At 47.9% G+C, this 19,600-nt stretch overlaps 1 protein-coding gene across 2 annotated transcripts in view; it reads left to right on the forward strand.

The window, feature by feature from the left end:
• The window catches only part of FBXO38 (F-box protein 38), a 424,910-nt gene that overhangs the window by 209,456 nt on the left and 195,854 nt on the right, over positions 1-19,600 (forward strand). For both annotated transcript variants that reach the window (XM_069244595.1, XM_069244596.1), the window contains exon 19: positions 3,568-3,713. In XM_069244595.1, coding sequence (XP_069100696.1) covers positions 3,568-3,713 — 146 coding nt within the window. The remainder of the gene's footprint in view (positions 1-3,567; positions 3,714-19,600) is intronic.

The raw sequence follows: 19,600 nt of genomic DNA on the forward strand, positions 1-19,600 counted from the left end.
AGCTTCCTCTCCAGGTCTCAGGCGACCTTTGAGTGTATAACTACACACTTGTTGAATGACTTGGAACTGTGGCTGTAGTCTAAGTCCCATAGAAGCACCTTGTGCAAGCTCTTGACCGACATGTGCTTCCTGCAAACCTTATGCATTTTAGCCACTTTTACCCTTTACTGTGCAGGCTGCCTTGACCCATCCAGTGCTGAGCCCTTTTAAGGGCGAGCCTATGCAGTGCGCATGCATTTTCTCTCGACATGCTGTAATCTGTTTTGTGGGCTTTCACCATGCCCATCACACACCTGTCACTTTGATTCGTTCCTCGGCCGGCTTTGTCAAATTCCTTTGGTATGTTAGGTAAATCCTTAGATTTGTCCCGCCTTGAGGCTGTTTTATTCCCGCCCTATGAGACTGACCCTGATACATGGATTATTGCACAATCAGGCATATACCTTATTGTCGTGCACTACTTTTTTCTTTTGCATCTCCGCTTCATGCTTGTGGCATGTTGCTTCTTCCTCAGGCATCTCGCTGTTTCTTTGAGTGTCTACGCCCGACAAAGGCTGCAAGCTGGAGGGGGATTATATAGCGCAAACTTGACCAGAAGATTGGAGCGCTTTACATGAGCACCGGTTAAATTAGCAGTCTCATTCCTAAATTCTTCCCAAGTTTAAATAGAAAAAACACAAGGCAAACCCTCAATGCGGCTATCCCCACACAACGGGAGACTCCGTCCTTTTAAAACACATTTTTGCCCATAACTCAGCCTGTGATGGTCCTAGTACAATAGAACCACCACCAAAAAGTTTAGCATGACGTGCTCATTCTGCGCAGCTCATGTTCTGGGTTCCCACGCTAGGTTGGGGGACACCAAAATTATAACCTCTCCCATCATTCAATGTCTTTCTAAGCTCCCTCATGGCTGGAGCTTTTGCTTGTATTCTAAGGACCTTGTTTGTAATAATATTCTGAAAATGTGTAATGCACTATGCCTCTAGGGGCTGAATATATGGTTACATTACAATGCTCTCTGCTCTTTTCTTTTCATGTCATTATGCCCTCTAGAGGATGACTATATGGTTACATGACCTTGCTTCTTCCAAATGCTAGTTTTATTGTGGTGCCCTCTAGGGAATGTTCTGACAATTACAGTCTAATGGAAAGTGTATGAAGGAATGCACAAAAACAGTTGATTTCTGATAAAGATTTAATGTGCTTGGAAAACACATGCATTCTTGTGGAAAAAGTAGCACATGAAAGGTGAGCAGTGAAGGACACAGGTAAGTCATCCAGGCTCCATGGGAGTGACAAATGCATGAAGAAGAAGTAAAGCCCACACAAGCTAACAATTAATAGCAAATTAGATACAAAGAAGCCAACCAGTGGTGAGCAGTGGCTGGTCTCCAAACCCACTATAAGCTGGAAGTTCACCTTGCAACAGACGGCGAATGTGCTGTCTAGAAAGTGAGACCCAAAATGGTTATGGCAGCCATATGTCCTTTGATAAAAACTGTATACTCCTGTTGTTGGGACAAATTTAAAGTTTGGTGCAGCATACACCAGATTGACCCCCTTCAGGCTTATCTGATGATTTGTTGTTCGTCTTATCTCTTGCAGGCAAAGCTTGCTTTGGGCACAAATAAGCATTATCTTTCAGCCCTTTCAGTCTTTTTAGGGTTGCCATAATCAGCCGTCTCTGATTAAGTCACCAGTTGTGCACCAGTCACCAGTTGAAAGGGTTACAACATAGTCCTCTGTCTTCTTTTGTAATGCCCCAGTGGGACTTTAATCTGGTACTTGCTTATTTGATGTGCATTCCATTCGAGCTGCATCACAGCTGTCCCTTCTGGCTTCCTGCCATTAAGACTGTGCTTTCCGTTGCCATCACTTTGGCACAGCTTGTAAGTGAGCTTTAAGCTCATTGTGTCAATAAACCATGCACTACCTTCCTTCTTTCCATGCAAACTGGTTCTACAGACGAGAGCATCATTTCAACCAAAAGTTGTGACGGCAACGCATGTCTTCAAACCATCATCCTGCCGGTATTTTATGCTCCACCTCACCCCTTTAAAAGGAGAGGCTCTACATCTGGATCCATAAAGAGAGCTCTGCTTTTAAATTGATTGAACAAAAGACTACTGGATGGACAATTGGCTCTTTGCCTGGTTCTCTGGGGTGGAAAAAAGGAAGGCAGTGTAAAAGAGAATCATCTCCCGATGGATTGTGCTCTGCGTTAAGTTTTGAGACGCACTGGCCAAAAAGCAGCTTCGGGAAGGTCTGTGTGCTCATTCTACCAGGGCCAAAGCTGCTACCAGTGCATTAGTATGCGAATGCCCTGTCCTAGACATATATACTAGGCAACTACATGAGCATTCCCTCATATGTTGATGAAGCACTGTTGTCTGGATAGTCAGGTTTCCCGCTTGGTCCTGCACGACTTTCTGTTTTGCGTCCATTCACAGACCCATCTCAGATCAGGTACTCCTTTAGTACCTATTCAAAAGGTGAGGAATCTGCGACTAGAAGTCTCTAACAGAAGAACAAGTTACTTACCTTCTGTAGCTCTTTTTATGTCAGAGACTCTATTGAGACGTAGATTCCTCGCCGACCCTCCCATTCTCCCAGTTCTGTGATTGGACTCTATCGTTTAATCAGATCCAAAGTCTAGGAATCTACACACTGTTCACAACCAATTTGCTCTGGGGGCTCTCCATCTGGAGGCGGACAGCCTAAAAGCAACTGACATCAGGGTGCAGGGGTGGTGCCTTTATAGGCTCCTCACATCATTTCCAGAACAGAGTGGCATCAGTGCGGAGCTACATAGCACCACCACATGGTGCGCCGAGGTACTGCTGAAAAGCTTACGGATCCAGCCTGATGCCTGGGGAATATATTAAAAAAGCGTGGCATCTGCAACTACCAGAAAGAGCGTTAAAGAAGGTAATTCGCTTTTACTTTTGGTATATGGTCCCACGGTCGGCTGACCATCATTGAAACCTGTCAACTGTAGACAGCTTCAAAAGCTAGATGTCTGGGGAAGTCCAAAGTGGGATAGCTTGTGAGGATCCTACTACTTTTTCTCATCAAAATACTTGCAGATGTCATGGTGGCCACATGGACAAAAGAACGGTGCTAGTCAGACAGCCCTGGTCTCTGGTGGCTTTTTCCCTTCTAATAGGAGGCGATCAGGAAAGGGGCCTGACCTGGTCCCTTTGGAAGGAAAAAAGTTCTCAATTAATTCGGCCCCTTGGAACAATGGGGTGCCCCCTAAACCTGGGGATGGGAGGGGTCTTTTATTTTAAACTGTAGAGAGAGGTTTAATCAATTAGATACATGCCATTGCAATATTTGCTATACTGTTTATTCGTTGAAGCCTTTATTATGATTTTTTTTATTGGTTCAATCACCAGGTGCCTTATTAGTCCAGCTGAAAGTGATTTTATAGCTTGTACCATCAAATGAAAGATTTTCAGTTAGTTAACATAAAGTTTGTCATAAAACTATATTATAGTATGTCAAATGGGTGAAATTGTCCTTCACCTTGTTGAATATAAGCCTTGGTTTCTCTTTCTGTAGGTCGATACACTGACCTTAGAAAAGAAGATCTTCAGTGGGCCGTACCCCTATCACATCTGTCTCATCCATGAGTTCAGCAACCCCCCAAATGTGAGAAATAAGGTGCGGATTCGGAGCTGGATGGATACGATAGCCAACGTCAACCAGTGAGTACCTCAGAATTTGAGAATGTGCAATTGTGTCTCCATTAACAGACAGGGCTGGTCACTTAAGTAATTGAGCGCTATGCTCTTTTTCAATGAGCTTCTTCGATTGTGAAGATGTTCGATTTGCTTTATATTACCAGGGCTAGCGCATCACATTAGTAATATTCAGCCCAATTCCCTGCTGTCAGTACAATTTTGTAAACTAATCTGTATATCTGATTGAGGCTTCTAGCCATAGGCTAGAATTATCCCTAGGCGTTAGACTAGATCCAGAATTTTTTGCGTGAGTAGCACCCCCTGATGAGTAGCACCACCCGATAGGTGGCGTTGGTTAGGTGCACATGGCGTTGGCCTGGCTCTGCGATTGAGCCTGCTACTGCGTCATCTCCATGCCACCTCAAGTTTCCTGGAGCTGGAGTAACCCTCGCCCAACTCCGTGAATTCAGTGAGGCCATGTACCTCATATTTGGGTAGTCTGTCCTCATTGCTGCTCCCTCAGGCCAGCATAGTTGGAAGTGACCCCTTCTTGTTTTTCGATTGCGGGTTCGCCCCTACTCCAGTTCGGCTCCTTCAGTCCAGGGACCAATCCGGACTTCCGCTGGTTGAGCCTCTTTGATCTTCCCCAGTTCTGGTCCCTCTGCTGATGTCCCCAGCACCTCCATTCTTATCCCCGACTCCAATACAGAGCTTGATGGACATTGTCCGATTCTGACTCCGGTGCCAGCTGGAGGCATTCAATCCATGCTGTAGCCTGAGCCCTATTCCTATGGGCTAGGACTTGGAGAAGATTGGGAGGGCCACTGGAACCTCATGACCGCCCAATGAGGACCACCATCATAGCGATTTGTCGGATACCAGTGCACTGGACATCTCTCCAGATGCTGACTTTGTCTCTCCTACCGTGGCTACAGAGGGGGGTGTCTCATTTGCAGTGGTGGTGAGAAGATCAGCTGAGTTCCTAGACACATGTCTTTATGAAGGTGCTTCAGCCAGGAGTCACCCCACCCGAACCGCTGCTCCCATTTAACAAAGCCCTCACAGAATTCCTATTTGGGGCCTGGTCCAAGCCCTGCAGAGTGGCTCCTGTAAATTGGACAGTTGCCCACCGCCATCACCACATCCCAGAGGACACCATCTTCCTCACCCAAAACACCTCCCCGGAATGCCTGTGGTCCAAGCCTTCATTTCCAAACTAAATCCTGGTGCATCCCGTACCACTCCACCGAACAGGAAATCTAAGAGGCTGGATACCTTGGAAAAGAAGATGTTTCCTTCTGCAAGCCCTGCACTGCAGTCAATGAACACCACATGCCTTGTGGGCAGATATTCCCAATCACTCTGTGTAGGAAGCTGACTCTTTATAAAGTATACCAAATGAGGTATACTGTGCAAAGAGTCCAGGGGTTCCCTTACTAGTTGACAGGGACTTGCTTTAGCAGTCTCAAGGTGCTCTATAAGGGGGGTACTATGGTTGAGCAGCCTTAGGCTTCTCAGAGAGGAGACATTTACCATAGGCACACAATCAATAAATGAGACACACAACTCAAGGAGACTACACCAATTTGCAAAAATAGCAATTATCTGTATGTATATATTTAGGCACCAAAATCAATATCATCAGGTTAGTAGGTTTTGCTAGAGAAATACGTCTAGGTTTCAAAAGTCGACAGAGCATTTTTCAGAGGAGACAATGTTATCCTATGGAGTAAAAAACAAATATTGCATATAGGTATAGTACAGGGATGTAGGAAAGTACCTCTTATAGACACGTTTCCCCCCTCCCTGCCTTTCTCTCAGGTGGCTATTGGAAATGAAAGGTGAAAACCCCAAACTGTTAAGGTGGTCCATCTCCCTACAGAGAATTGACTTTACAATGGAACACAGGCTTGGGACTAACTATGCCAATGCAGATGCTCTTTCCAGGTTTTCCCACTTAGAAAATGAAGACTCTGCTGGGAAAGTTTAGTTTCATCCTCTTTCGTTTGGGGGGGGTCATGCAGGAAGTTGGCTCTTTTTGACATGGTTAACCTCCCACTTTTTGCCTGGTATCTGATGTAATTACAATTGGAAGTGCTTTGGGTTCCTGCTAACCGGGTCTCCAGTGCCAGATCTCTTTCCCAAAACTGCACATTTGTTTCCGTAATTGGCCAAACCTTTAGCACTGTCTGTAAGTCCCTAGTAAATGGTACCTATGGTAGCTAGGGCCTGGGGTACTGAAGAGGGTCCCTAAGGGCTGCAGCATAAATTGTGCCACCCTACAGGCCCCCTCACCAAGCACATGACAGGCTGCCATAGCAAGCTCTGGGTTTTGATGCAGACCAAAGTGATAACACGACATGGCACACAGCCTGTGTGCCACGCTCCCTAACACTGCATGCAATATATGTAAGTCACCCCCTAGGAGGCCTAACAGCCCGAAGGCATGGTGCATTATATTATCTGTGAGGGCATAGGTGCACAAGCAAAATGTCCCTGCTACGTATTTGTTGATTCTCAGACATAGAAAGTGACCAGGTAAGCCATTTTAAATACTTGTGACCCATCTCTTGTGACAACAGACCTATAACTAGGAAGGAAACTTGTAACCCTAAAATCCCCAACGAGATTGTCTCGAAATACTCAAAAGGTGATGATATCACCCAATGGTTCACAGCCTTTGAGAGAGCCTGTAGAGCTCGGAAGGTCAGCCAGAAGTATTGGGCCTCTCTCCTTTGGAACTGTTATCTGGTAAATGCAGATAGACTCCTGACATTGACTGAAGCAGATGCTGAGTCCTATGACTTCATGAAGGATACCTTGATTGAGGGTGTTGGACTTCCCACTGAGGAGTACAGAATCAGGTTCAGGGAGGCTCAGAAAAACCCAGAGTCAGACCTGGGTAGATTTTTCAGTGAAAACACAAGGTGAGTGGCTAAAAGGTAACAATGTGCATGATTATGAAGGGCTTTATAATTTAATTATGAAGGAGCATCCATTGAGTAATTGTGTTCAAGAGAAGTTACATCATCTCCTGATAGACCTAGGTCCACTTTCTCCTTAGGAGTTGGGGAAGAAGGAAGACCCCTGGGTCAAGACAAGGGTGACCTAAACTTCCACTGGTAAGGAAGACCACAAAAAGGAGGCCAAAATGCACCAAGGAAGAGAGGGCAACCAGAACAAGGATAAAAGCAGAGTCTTCTAAAAGCCCTCACAAATCTTCTCAGGGGGTGAACCCAAGACTTTTCAATCCAATAATGGGCACATATGTAAAGCCTGGGATTCCATAATGGCTTGGTGTCATGACTGCAAGGCTCATGGACACCGAACTGGAGACACTACCTATCACCACAGAAAGAATGCCTCTGGTGCACATGCAATAAATGCAGTGGTAAGTTTCCAGATGGGATTCCGAGTGGGTCCTGACCAGGTTAGTGGACCCATTAAGGCAACTCTAGTCTCAGAGGGTGGGGTGGATGTAGCTTACCTGGCTGTCTGGCCCAGTAATCTGGATAGTTACAGAAAACAGCCACATATCAGTGGGGTTAGGGTTGAAGCCCTGAGAGACACTGGTGCCATTGTCACCATGGTAACTGAGCAAATTGTACCCTCAGACCAGTACGTGACTAGTGAGGCATATACAGTCCTCAGTGCTGATAATCAGGCTAGCATACATCACATGATGATGGCAGCATTAGAATAGGGAGGAGTTACTGACCAAAGAAGGTGGTGGTATCTCTGGCAATCTCTGTACAGTGTCTGCTAGGCAACGATATGGAGTCCTCAGCATGGGCTGACATCGAAAGAAAGATCCATGCAGCTATGCTTGGGTATATCTCAATGGGTGTGTGTAAGAACAATGCCACAATGTAAAGCCCAGGGTGAAACAAATTAGAGCTGGAGTCTAAAAATGGCACAAACTACCAAGAGAAAAGGCAAGATGTCTGGGAAAACAACTTTTCTTAGAGAGAAAGCCTATCAGCCCTGAATGGAACGAGCCCCAGGAGCTTGGGACTTAACAAGCGGAGCTCTTGACCTTCTAGGACAGATCTGTACCAGGTGCAGAGGACACGTTCCACTCTTGAAGGCCTGAGACAGCAAGCTGCTGATTAGAAAAAGGGCAATATTAGTGGCTCCCACAGGACATTTTGGGAGTTTGGGACTCCTTTTCACTGAGGCCAGAGACCCCAAACCTGGTGCCAGTAGGAGAGTGTTAGTGCCTCAGCAGTGTAAAGAGATTCTCCTCACTTTGGCCCATGATATCTCCCTAGCTGGGCATGTTGCCCAGTCTAAAACCTGTAGTAGGTTAGTTAAGCACTTCTACTGGCTAGGCATGTCCCATAAGGTGGAGAAGTTTTGTAACTTCTGTGCCACCTGTCAAGCCAGTGCAAGACAGTTGGCCACTCAAAGGCCCCCTTAATTCCACTTTCCGTGGTTGGGGTGCCCTTTGAGAGGGTACGGGTTGACATTGTTGGTCCCCTAGATCTTCCAGCAGCAAGAGTAAACAGATTCATACTTGTAGTGGATTAGGCAACCAGATATCCTGAGGCAGATCCCCTGAGGACTGCTACTGCCCCTGCAGTAGCTAGGGCTCTCATTAATATCTTTCTCAGAGTGGGTTTTCCAAAGGAGGTGGTGTCAGACAGAGGTACAAACTTCATGTCTGATTACCTGAAACACACGTGGGCTGAATGTGGTGTGACTTATAAATTCACTACCCTATACCATTCACAAACCAGTGGCCTTGTTAAAAGATTCAACATGACATTGAAAGGTATGATTGGTGTACTTGGAAGGAGATGGGATTTCTTACTTCCATGCCTGCTTTTCACTTACAGGGAAGTGCCACAGAAGGGAGTAGGTTTTTCCCCCTTTGAACTTCTGTTTAGGCACCCTGTGAGAGGACCACTTTTTCTTGAGACAGAGGGATGGGAGAGCCCTCTCCGAGAACCTAAACAGGATATTGTGGACTACATGCTTGGTCTTCACTCTCGAATGGCTGAGTACATGGAAAAAGCATCCAAAAACCTTGGGGCCAGCCAAGAGCTCCCGAACATCAGGTGTGACCAAAAGACTGAGCTGGTGGAGTTTCAACCAGGGCAGAAGGTATGGGCTTTGGAGCATGTAGCTTCTAGAGCCATGTAGGACAAATGGATTGAATCCTACCCCAACCTAGGAAGAAAATGGAAAAAAGTGACCTACCTGCTGGACTTTGGCTCTTGCAGGAACGTTAAAAGGGTTATCCACGTCAATCTCCTTAAATCCTATCACGACGGAGCTGAGATAACCATGTTCATACTCACTGATGAGGGACAGGAATCCGAGAGTAAACCTCTCCCTGCTCTCCTCTCCAGCAACCCCAAAGATGGCTCAGTTGAAGGAGTGGTCTTTTCAGAACACCCTCACTGACCAACAGCAGACTGACTGCAATCAAGTCTTGCTGAGTATGCTGAGCTCTTCTCTTTGACCCTTGGTCAGACTACCTGGTGTAAACATGATGTGCACACTGGAGACAGCTTACCTGTCAAAAATGAAATCTACAGAAAGTCTGATCATGTCAGAGAGCATCAAAGCTGAAGTAAGCAAGATGCTGGAATTGGGAGTCATTGAGTACTCTGGAAGCCCCTGGGCCAGCCCAGTTGTCCTAGTCCCCAAGCCCTATTCCCAGGGTGGAAAAAAAAAATGAGGTTTTGTGTGGACTATAGGGGCCTCAATGCTGTGGCCAAAACAGAAACACACCCAATTGCTAGGGCTGATGAACTGATGGGAAGGTTAGGGGCAGCCAAAAATCTATGTACTTTTGATCTCAGATCAGAGTGCTGACATATAGGTCTGACCCAGGAAGCAAAAGAGAAATCAGCTTTATCAACCCCTGGTGGGCATATCAGTTTACTGTTATACCGTTCGGATTGAAGAATACCTGCAGGAAGCTGGCCTGGTGTGTGGTGGGTACCAAAGGTACTTACACCTTATACCAGGTCCAGGTATCCCCTCTTAGTGAAGTGTAGGTAGTGTCTAGAAGCCAGGCTCTCTAGAGTTAGCTGTGGATGAGCAGCCAAGGCTTATCTAGGAGACATGCAAAGCTCATGCAATACCACTGTTCTCACACAGCACTTACACACATGAAAGAAAAACACTCAGTTGCCCAAAAATAAAGGTACTTTATTTTTGGAATAAATAACCACAAAATACTGTAAGAGTAACCCCCCAATAGGAGGTAAGTAATACACTATATACACTAGCAATTGGAAAAAGGCAAAGAAAAGGTTAGAAAACAGTGCAAATAGCAATAACCAATAGTGACCCTACGGGGAGCACAAACCATATACTAAAAATTCTTTAATGCAAACACAGGAGCCCAACCTAGGTAAGTCAAATGTGTAGAGGGGCGCTGGGTTTACCTGAAAACCACAAAGAGAATTAACACAGTACCCCCCAGCGACCAAGAATTCAGGAGTAATCTCTGGATTTTCCCCAAACCACTCAAACGGAGGAAAAGAAGACACCCAGACAAAACTGCAAGAAAACGAGCTGTGGATTCCTGAAGAAAGAAGACCTGTGGAGAGAGGGGACCAACTACAAGAGTCACAGTAGAGTCATGGGGGAATAGGAGCTACTACCCGCCCAGCTGTAGTTGCAGGAGTTGGTTGACGATGCTGAACAACAGGTCAAAACTGAAGCCCTGGAGCCAGAGAAGAGTTCCTGATGGATGCAGAAACTGGAAGGAAGATTGCAAATGGGTGTCAGTGCAGGAATTCCACCAACAAGCCTTGGCAAAAGCAAACTCGCGGTTAGTGGAAAAGTGGTGCTGCCGGGGACCAGCAAGGCCCAGGGGGGACTCAACCCAGGAGGGGGAGTCACAGGTGACCCTCAGTATCGTAGAGAATACACAGGAGCATGTGCAACACCCACAGTCCCACAGGAAGAGGAGACAGGGGTCGCAGAAGAAGCCCACGCAGCACTGCAAAAGAGATTCCCACTCTGCTGGAGAACCACGCAGGAGACTGTGCTTTGCAGGATAGAGTGCTGGGGGCTGGAGCTACACGTCGCCTGAAGATCCTTTGGAGGAGATGCAAACAAGCGTAGGCAGCTGCAAGAGATGTGCCGCACAGGGGTACTGTCCTGCAAAAAGAGACAAGGACTTCCCATCTCCCAAGTTGGACAGTTGGCAGAGAGGATGAAGGGGACAACTTCAGACCACAACCTGTGATGCAGGATCCACACAGAAGGAGCCAGGGAAACAATGTTGCACAGCAGAGTTGTAGCTGAAGTTGCAGATTGTTGGTTGCTGAAGAGTCCAGTTGCGGTTACAGTGGCTAGAAATTGAAGTAAATGATGCAGAGGAGTCCTGGTGGAATCTTGCACAATGAATCTGAGGTCCCACCGAAGAGGGAGAGCCTAAATAGCACAGGAAGGGGTTTGGTCACCTAGCATGGGGACCACCTATCAGGAGGGAGCTGTGACATCACCTACCTGACCTAGCCACTCAGATGCTCCCAGGGACCTCTGCACATCTTGGTTTCAAGATGGCACAATCCAGCAGACACCTGGAGAAGCTCTGGGCATCACCCCCTGGTGTGGTGATGGACAGGGGAGTGGTCACTATCCTTCCCTTTTCCAGTTCGGCACCAGAGCAGGGACCAGGGGTCCCTGGTATGGTGCAAATTGGATTATGCAAGGAGGGCACCAAATATGCCTTTCAAAGCAAACTGGTCACTTGGGGAGGGGGGGGGACTTGTTACAATTATTTCCAAGGGAGAGGGTGTTACCTCCCTCTCCCACAGGAAATCCTTTGTTCTGCCTTACTCTGCCTGAGCTGGTCAAGCAGCAGGAGGGCAGAACCCTGTCTGAGGGGTGGCAGCAGCGCAGGCTGCCCAGAAAACCCCAGAAGACTGGTAGAAGCAATGCTTGGGGTCCTCTAAGGAGCCCCCAGTGTCCATGGAATCATACAACTAACATTGGCAACAGTATTTGTAGGAAAGTACCATCTTGCCTGGCATGTTACCCCCATATTTCACTGTATATATGTTGTTTTAGTCTATGTGTCACTGGGACCCTGCCAGGCAGGGCACCAGTGCTCATAAGTGTGCCCTGTATGTGTTCCCTGTGTGATGACTAACTGTCTCACTGAGGCTCTGCTAACCAGAACCTCAGTGGTTATGCTCTCTCTGCTTTCCAAATTGTCACTAAAAGGCTAGTGACCAATTTCACCAATTCACATTGGCATACTGGAACACCCTTATAATTCCCTAGTATATGGTAATGAGGTACCCAGGTTATTGGGGTTGCAGGAGATCCCTATGGGCTGCAGCATTTCTTTTGCCACCCATAGGGGGATCTGACAATTCTTACACAGGCCTGCCAGTGCAGCCCGAGTGAAATAACGTCCACGTTATTTCACAGCCATTTACCACTGCACTTAAGTAACTTATAAGTCACCTATAGGTCTAACCTTCACCTGGTGAAGGTTAGGTGCAAAGTTACTTAGTGTGTGGGCACCTTGGCACTAGCCAAGGTGCCCCCACATCGTTCAGGGCAAATTCCCCGGACTTTGTGAGTGCGGGGACACCATTACACGCGTGCAGTATACATAGGTCACTACCTATGTATAGCGTCACAATGGTAACTCCGAACATGGCCATGTAACATGTCTAAGATCATGGAATTGTCACCCCAATGCCATTCTGGCATTGGGGAGACAATTCCATGATCCCCCGGGTCTCTAGCACAGAACCCGGGTACTGCCAAACTGCCTTTCCGGGGTCTCCGCTGCTGCTGCTGCCAAACCCTCAGACAGGTTTCTGCCCTCCTGGGGTCCAGGCAGCCCTGGCCCAGGAAGGCAGAACAAAGGATTTCCTCTGAGAGAGGGTGTGACACCATCTCTCTTTGGAAATAGGTGTGATGGCTGGGGAGGAGTAGCCTCCCCCAGCCTCTGGAAATGCTTTGATGGGCACAGATGCTGCCCATCTCTGCATAAGCCAGTCTACACTGGTTTAGGGATCCCCCAGCCCTGCTCTGGCGCGAAACTGGACTGGACAGAGGAAAGGGGAGTGACCACTCCCCTGACCTGCACCTCCACCTCCCAGGGGAGGTGCCTAGAGCTCCTCCCGTGTGCCACAGACCTCTGCCATCTTGGAAACAGAGGTGTTGCTGGCACACTGGACTGCTGAGTGGCCAGTGCCATCAGGTGACGTCAGAGACTCCTTCTGATAGGCTCTTACCTTTCTTACTAGCCTATCCTCCTTCCTAGGTAGCCAAACCTCCTTTTCTGGCTATTTAGGGTCTCTGCTTTGGGGAATTCTTTAGATAACGAATGCAAGAGCTCACCAGAGTTCCTCTGCATCTCCCTCTTCACCTTCTGCCAAAGGATCGACCGCTGACTGCTCAGGGCGCCTGCAAAACCACAACAAAGTAGCAAAGACGACTACTGCAATGTTGTATCGCTTAATCCTGCCGGCTTTCTCGCCTGTTTCCTGGTGGTGCATGCTCTGGGGGTAGCCTGCCTCCTTCTTGCACCAGGAGCTCTGAAGAAATCTCCTGTGGGTCGATGGAATCTTCCCCCTGCAACCGCAGGCAGCAAAAGACTGCATCACCGGTCCTCTGGGTCCCCTCTCAGCAAGAAGGGCGTGGTCCCTGGAACTCAGCAACTCTGTCCAAGTGACTCCCACAGTCCAGTGACTCTTCAGTCCAAGTTTGGTGGAGGTAAGTCCTTGCCTCCCCACGCTAGACTGCATTGCTGGGTACCGCATGATTTGCAGCTGCTCCAGCTCCTGTGCACTCACCGAGGATTTCCTTCGTGCACAGCCAAGCCTGGGTCCCCGACACTCTAACCTGCAGTGCACAACCTTCTGAGTTGTCCTCCGGCGTCGTGGGACTCCCTTTTCTGACATCGGGTGGACTCCGGTTCACTCCTCTTCTAAGTGCCTGATCCGGTACGTCTGCGGGTGCTGCCTGCTTCTGTGAGGGCTCCCTGACTTGCTGGGCGCCCCCTCTGTCTCCTCATCCAAGTGGCGACATCCTGGTCCCTCCTGGGCCGTAGCAGCATCCAAAAACCCTAACCGCGACCCTTGCAGCTAGCAAGGCTTGTTTGCGGTCTTCCTGCGTGGGAACACCTCTGCAAGCTTCTTCACGACGTGGGACATCCATCCTCCAAAGGGGAAGTTCCTAGTCCTCTTCGTTCTTGCAAAACACCAAGCTTCTTCCATCCGGTGGTAGCTTCCTTGCACCCTGAGCTGGCATTTCCTGGGCTCCTGCCCACTCTCGACACTGTCGCGACTCTTGGACTTGGTCCCCTTTTCTTACAGGTACTCAGGTCCGGAAATCCACTGTTGTTGCATTGCTGGTGTTGGTTTTCCTTGCAGAATCCCCCTATCACGACTACTGTGCTCTCTGGGGGTTGTAGGTGCACTTTACACCTACCTTACAGGGTCTTGGGGTGGGCTATTTTCTAACCCTCACTGTTTTCTTACAATCCCAGCGAACCTTTACAAGCTCACATAGGTTTGGGGTTCATTCGTGGTTCGCATTCCACTTTTGGAGTATATGGTTTGTGTTGCCCCTATACCTATGTGCTCCTATTTCAATCTATTGTAACTTTACACTGCTTGCATTACTTCCTTTTGCTATTACTGCATATTTTTGGTATTGTGTACATATAGCTTGTGTATATTTGGCATCCTCATACTGAGGGTACTCACTGAGATACTTTTGGCATATTGTCATACAAATAAAGTACCTTTATTTTTAGTATATCTGTGTATTGTGTTTTCTTATGATATTTTGCATATGACACCAGTGGTATAGTAGGAGCTTTGCATGTCTCCTAGTTCAGCCTAAGCTGCTCTGCCATAGCTACCTTCTATCAGCCTTAGCTGCTAGAAACACCTCTTCTACACTAATAAGGGATAACTTTACCTTGCACTAGGTGTAAGTACCTCTGGTACCCACTACAAGCCAGGCCAGCCTCCTACAGTATTGGGTTAATATTCGACATGTTTGACACCAAACATGCCCAGGTTCGGAGTTAGCATTATGTAGCTGGACATAATACACTGGTAAAAAGGCTTCCCCGCACTTACGAAGTCCAGTAAAATGGAGCTGGCTTTTGTAGGGGCACCTCTGGTCATGCAGGGGTGCCCTCAAACACAGGTATCGGCACCCAGCCCTCTGGGCTAGGAGGGCCTACCATTGGGGTGACTTAAAGTGATGTGGTGCATTGACCAGTTGTGACGGGGCGCGTGCACCTTTTCACGCAGGCTGCAATGGTAGGCCTGCCGACACATTTTGCATAGGCTCTATAGGGTGGCACAATACATGCTGCAGCCCATGGGGATCCCCTAGTGCCTCAATGTCCTGGATACCCAAGTACCATATACTAAGGAGTTATAAGGGGGCACCAGTATGCCAATAGTTGGGTGTGTGAAGACCTAGGCGACCAAATTTGGAGGCAGAGAGCACAATCACAGGGGTTCTTGTTAGCAGGGTCCCACCGAAAACAGTTAAAGCATGCTGACAGCAGGCAAAAAGTGAGGGTAACCATGCCAAACAGAGGGTACTTTCATACACCTTCTAGAGCCAGTAGAGTGTCCCTCGCACCACCAGGAATATGACTCCCCATGCCAGTTCCCCAATCCACCTCAGGGACCCTGCGCACCTCTGGAGCTACCTCATATTCCTTAGCCCACTGGTGTATGTCACCCCTCCTCCTGAGAAACCAAGTGTTCGGTGGCATGTGTAGCTGCAGATACACATGCTGTGCATAGTCCGCCGTCTGGTGTTGGGTCGGAGTGTTACAAGTTGTTTTTCTTCGAAGAAGTCTTTTCGAGTCACGAGACCGAGGGACTCCTCCTCCTTTGTTTCCATTGCGCATGGGCGTCGACTCCATCTTAGATTGTTTTTTTTCCGCCATCGGGTTCGGACGTGTTCCTTTTCGCTCCGTGTTTCGGGACGGAAAGATAGTCATAACTTCGGAAAACGACATCGGTATTGTTTCGTTCGGTATCGGGTTAGATTAGAATCGACACCGAATCCTGAAGAGCTCCGGTAGCCCTTCGGGGTAATTTCGATCCCCCGTCGGGGCCTGGTCGGCCCGACCGCGTGCAACATCGACACTGATGGAACGGACCCCATTCCGATTCTGTCCTAAATGCCACAGTAAATATACCTATACAGACCAGCATTTGGTCTGTAACTTGTGCCTGTCACCCGAGCACAAGGAAGAAACGTGTGAGGCCTGTCGAGCGTTTCGGTCGAGAAAAACGCTCCGTGACCGAAGAGCCAGACAGTTGCAGATGGCGTCCACGCCGACAGGACAACGAGGGTTCGAGGAACAGGGAGAAGAAGAAGAAGCCTTCTCCATCCATGAATCGGACTCGGAAGAATTAGACGTCGAAGAAACCGTGAGTAAGACGTCGAAGCAAGCACCACACGGGAAAACAGACAAAGCCCAGGGGACGCCACTGCCAACAGGCCATGGCTCAACCCATAAAGTAGGTGACCGTCCATCGGCACCGAAAAAAGGCGAACTGGTGGCGAGGTCGTCCGACTCGGGTCGAGACACAGGCACGCAGCAATCTCGGGACCGAGAAAGTGCTGCAGAAAAGGGTCGACACCGAGACAGCACCACCGAGGCTGCTCGGCACAGAGACCGCGGCACCGAAGATGGTCGACGCCGAGAAAGTTCGACACCGAAAAAGAGAAAAATCTCGTCGGAGCCGAAAACAACAAAAGACACGGTTTCGGTGCCTAAACGACCAGCAACCGAACCGACAGCCAGTTCGTACTCAGAGGAACAATCACTGTCCTCCCAAATGCGCAAACACAGGTTTGAGGAAGATTTACAAACCACAGATGTAGACCACACCCACAAGCGGATCTTCATACAAACTGGTACAGGGAAGATCAGCACTCTTCCCCCAATCAGGAGGAAAAGGAAACTCGATTTCCAACCACAAGAAAAGACACCACAAGCAAAAGTGGTAAAGAAGGTAACTCCACCACCCTCTCCACCACCGGTAACTCATACATCACCGGCACAGACTCCGTCACATTCACCAGCTCATACCACTATGAGCCAAGATGACCAGGATGCGTGGGATCTCTATGACGCCCCAGTATCAGACAATAGCCCTGAGTCGTACCCTACTAAGCCCTCACCACCTGAAGACAGTACAGCGTATGCACAGGTGGTAGCTAGGGCAGCAGAGTTCCATAACGTGTCGTTACACTCAGAGCCTGTCGAGGATGACTTCCTTTTCAACACCCTCTCCTCCACCCATAGCAATTATCAAAGCCTTCCTATGCTCCCGGGAATGCTAAGGCACGCTAAACAGATCTTTAAAGAACCTGTCAAAAGCAGAGCAATAACTCCAAGGGTGGAGAAGAAATATAAAGCACCGCCCACGGACCCTGCTTTTATCACATCACAACTGCCACCAGATTCAGTTGTCGTAGGAGCAGCTCGTAAAAGAGCCAACTCACACACATCAGGCGACGCATCACCTCCAGACAAGCAGAGCCGCAAGTTCGACGCAGCTGGGAAAAGGGTTGTAGTACAAGCTGCAAACCAGTGGCGCATCGCTAACTCGCAGGCGCTCCTAGCGCGATATGACAGAGCCCATTGGGACGAGATGCAGCATCTCATCGAGCATCTACCCAAAGAATTCCAGAAACGGGCAAAACAAGTGGTTGAGGAGGGACAAAATATCTCCAACAACCAAATACGTTCCTCTATGGATGCAGCGGATACAGCTGCAAGAACAATAAATACCGCGGTAACCATAAGAAGGCACGCATGGTTGCGCACATCCGGCTTCAAACCTGAGATACAACAGGCAGTGCTCAATATGCCGTTCAATGAACAACAATTGTTTGGACCCGAAGTGGACACGGCAATTGAAAAATTGAAAAAAGATACTGACACAGCTAAGGCCATGGGCGCACTCTATTCCCCGCAGGGCAGAGGCACTTTTGGCACGTTTCGCAAAACAACCTTCAGAGGGGGGTTTCGAGGTCAAACCACACAATCTAGTACCTCACAAACAACACCGTCTACCTACCAGGGACAGTACCAAAGGGGAGGCTTTCGCGGCCAATACAGAGGGGGACAATTCCCTAGAAACCGGGGAAAATTTCAGGGTCCCAAGACCCCGCCAACCAAACAGTGACTCACAAGTCACTCAACCCCTTCACACAACACCAGTGGGGGGAAGACTAAGCCAGTTCTACAAATTTTGGGAGGAGATAACAACAGACACTTGGGTCTTAGCAATTATCCGGCATGGTTATTGCATAGAATTTCTCCAACTCCCTCCAAACGTCCCACCAAAAACACAGAATATGTCAAAACAGCATTTAGACCTGCTAGATCTGGAAGTTCAAGCATTACTACAAAAAGACGTAATAGAATTCGTACCAGGTCCACAAAGAAACACAGGAGTTTACTCACTGTACTTTCTAATACCAAAAAAAGACAAAACACTGAGCCCAATCTTAGATCTCAGAACACTAAACACCTACATCAAATCGGAACACTTTCACATGGTCACGCTACAGGACGTATTACCACTGTTGAGACAACAAGACTACATGACAACCTTAGATCTAAAAGACGCGTATTTCCACATACCGATACATCCCTCGCACAGGAAATACCTAAGGTTCGTATTCAAGGGAATACATTACCAATTCAAAGTGTTGCCGTTCGGTATAACAACCGCACCGAGAGTCTTTACAAAATGTCTAGCAGTAGTAGCTGCACATATCAGAAGGCAGCAAATACACGTGTTCCCCTACCTAGACGATTGGCTAATCAAGACCAACTCCCTAACAAAGTGTTCACACCACACAGATTATGTCATACAAACCCTCTACAAACTAGGGTTCTCCATCAACTATACAAAGTCACACATTCTGCCGTGCCAAACACAGCAATACTTGGGAGCGACAATCAACACAACAAAAGGGATAGCCACTCCAAGTCCACAAAGGGTTCAAAATTTTTACAAAGTCATACAAGCCATGTATCCAACACAAAAAATACATGCAAAGATGGTGTTAAAACTCCTAGGCATGATGTCCTCATGCATAGCCATTGTCCCAAACGCAAGATTGCACATGAGGCCCTTACAACAGTGCCTAGCATCACAATGGTCACATGCACAGGGTCACCTTCTAGATCTGGTGTTGATAGACCGCCAAACATACATCTCGCTTCTATGGTGGAACAGTATAAATTTAAACAAAGGGCGGCCTTTCCAAGACCCAGTGCCACAATACGTGATAACTACAGACGCTTCCATGACAGGGTGGGGAGCACACCTCAATCAACACAGCATCCAAGGACAATGGGACGTACATCAAAGAAGGTTTCATATAAATCACCTCGAATTGTTAGCAGTATTCCTAGCGTTGAAAGCATTTCAACCCATCATAATCCACAAATACATTCTTGTCAAAACAGACAACATGACAACAATGTATTATCTAAACAAACAGGGGGGGAACACACTTGACACAGCTGTGTCTCCTAGCACAAAGAATATGGCAGTGGGCAATTCACAACCACATTCGCCTAATAGCACAGTTTATTCCAGGGATCCAGAATCAGCTAGCAGACAATCTCTCTCGGGATCACCAACAAGTACACAAATGGGAGATTCACCCCCAAATTCTAAAATCTTACTTCCAAATTTGGGGAACACCTCAAATAGACCTATTTGCAACAAAAGAGAACGCAAAATGCCAAAACTTTGCATCCAGGTACCCACACCAGCAGTCTCAAGGCAATGCTCTATGGATGAATTGGTCAGGGATATTTGCGTACGCTTTTCCCCCTCTCCCTCTTCTTCCATATCTAGTAAACAGATTGAGTCAAAACAAACTCAAACTCATACTAATAGCACCTACATGGG

Source organism: Pleurodeles waltl, chromosome 7 (genome assembly GCF_031143425.1).
Source record: "Pleurodeles waltl isolate 20211129_DDA chromosome 7, aPleWal1.hap1.20221129, whole genome shotgun sequence".
Taxonomy (NCBI): Eukaryota; Metazoa; Chordata; class Amphibia; order Caudata; family Salamandridae; genus Pleurodeles; species Pleurodeles waltl.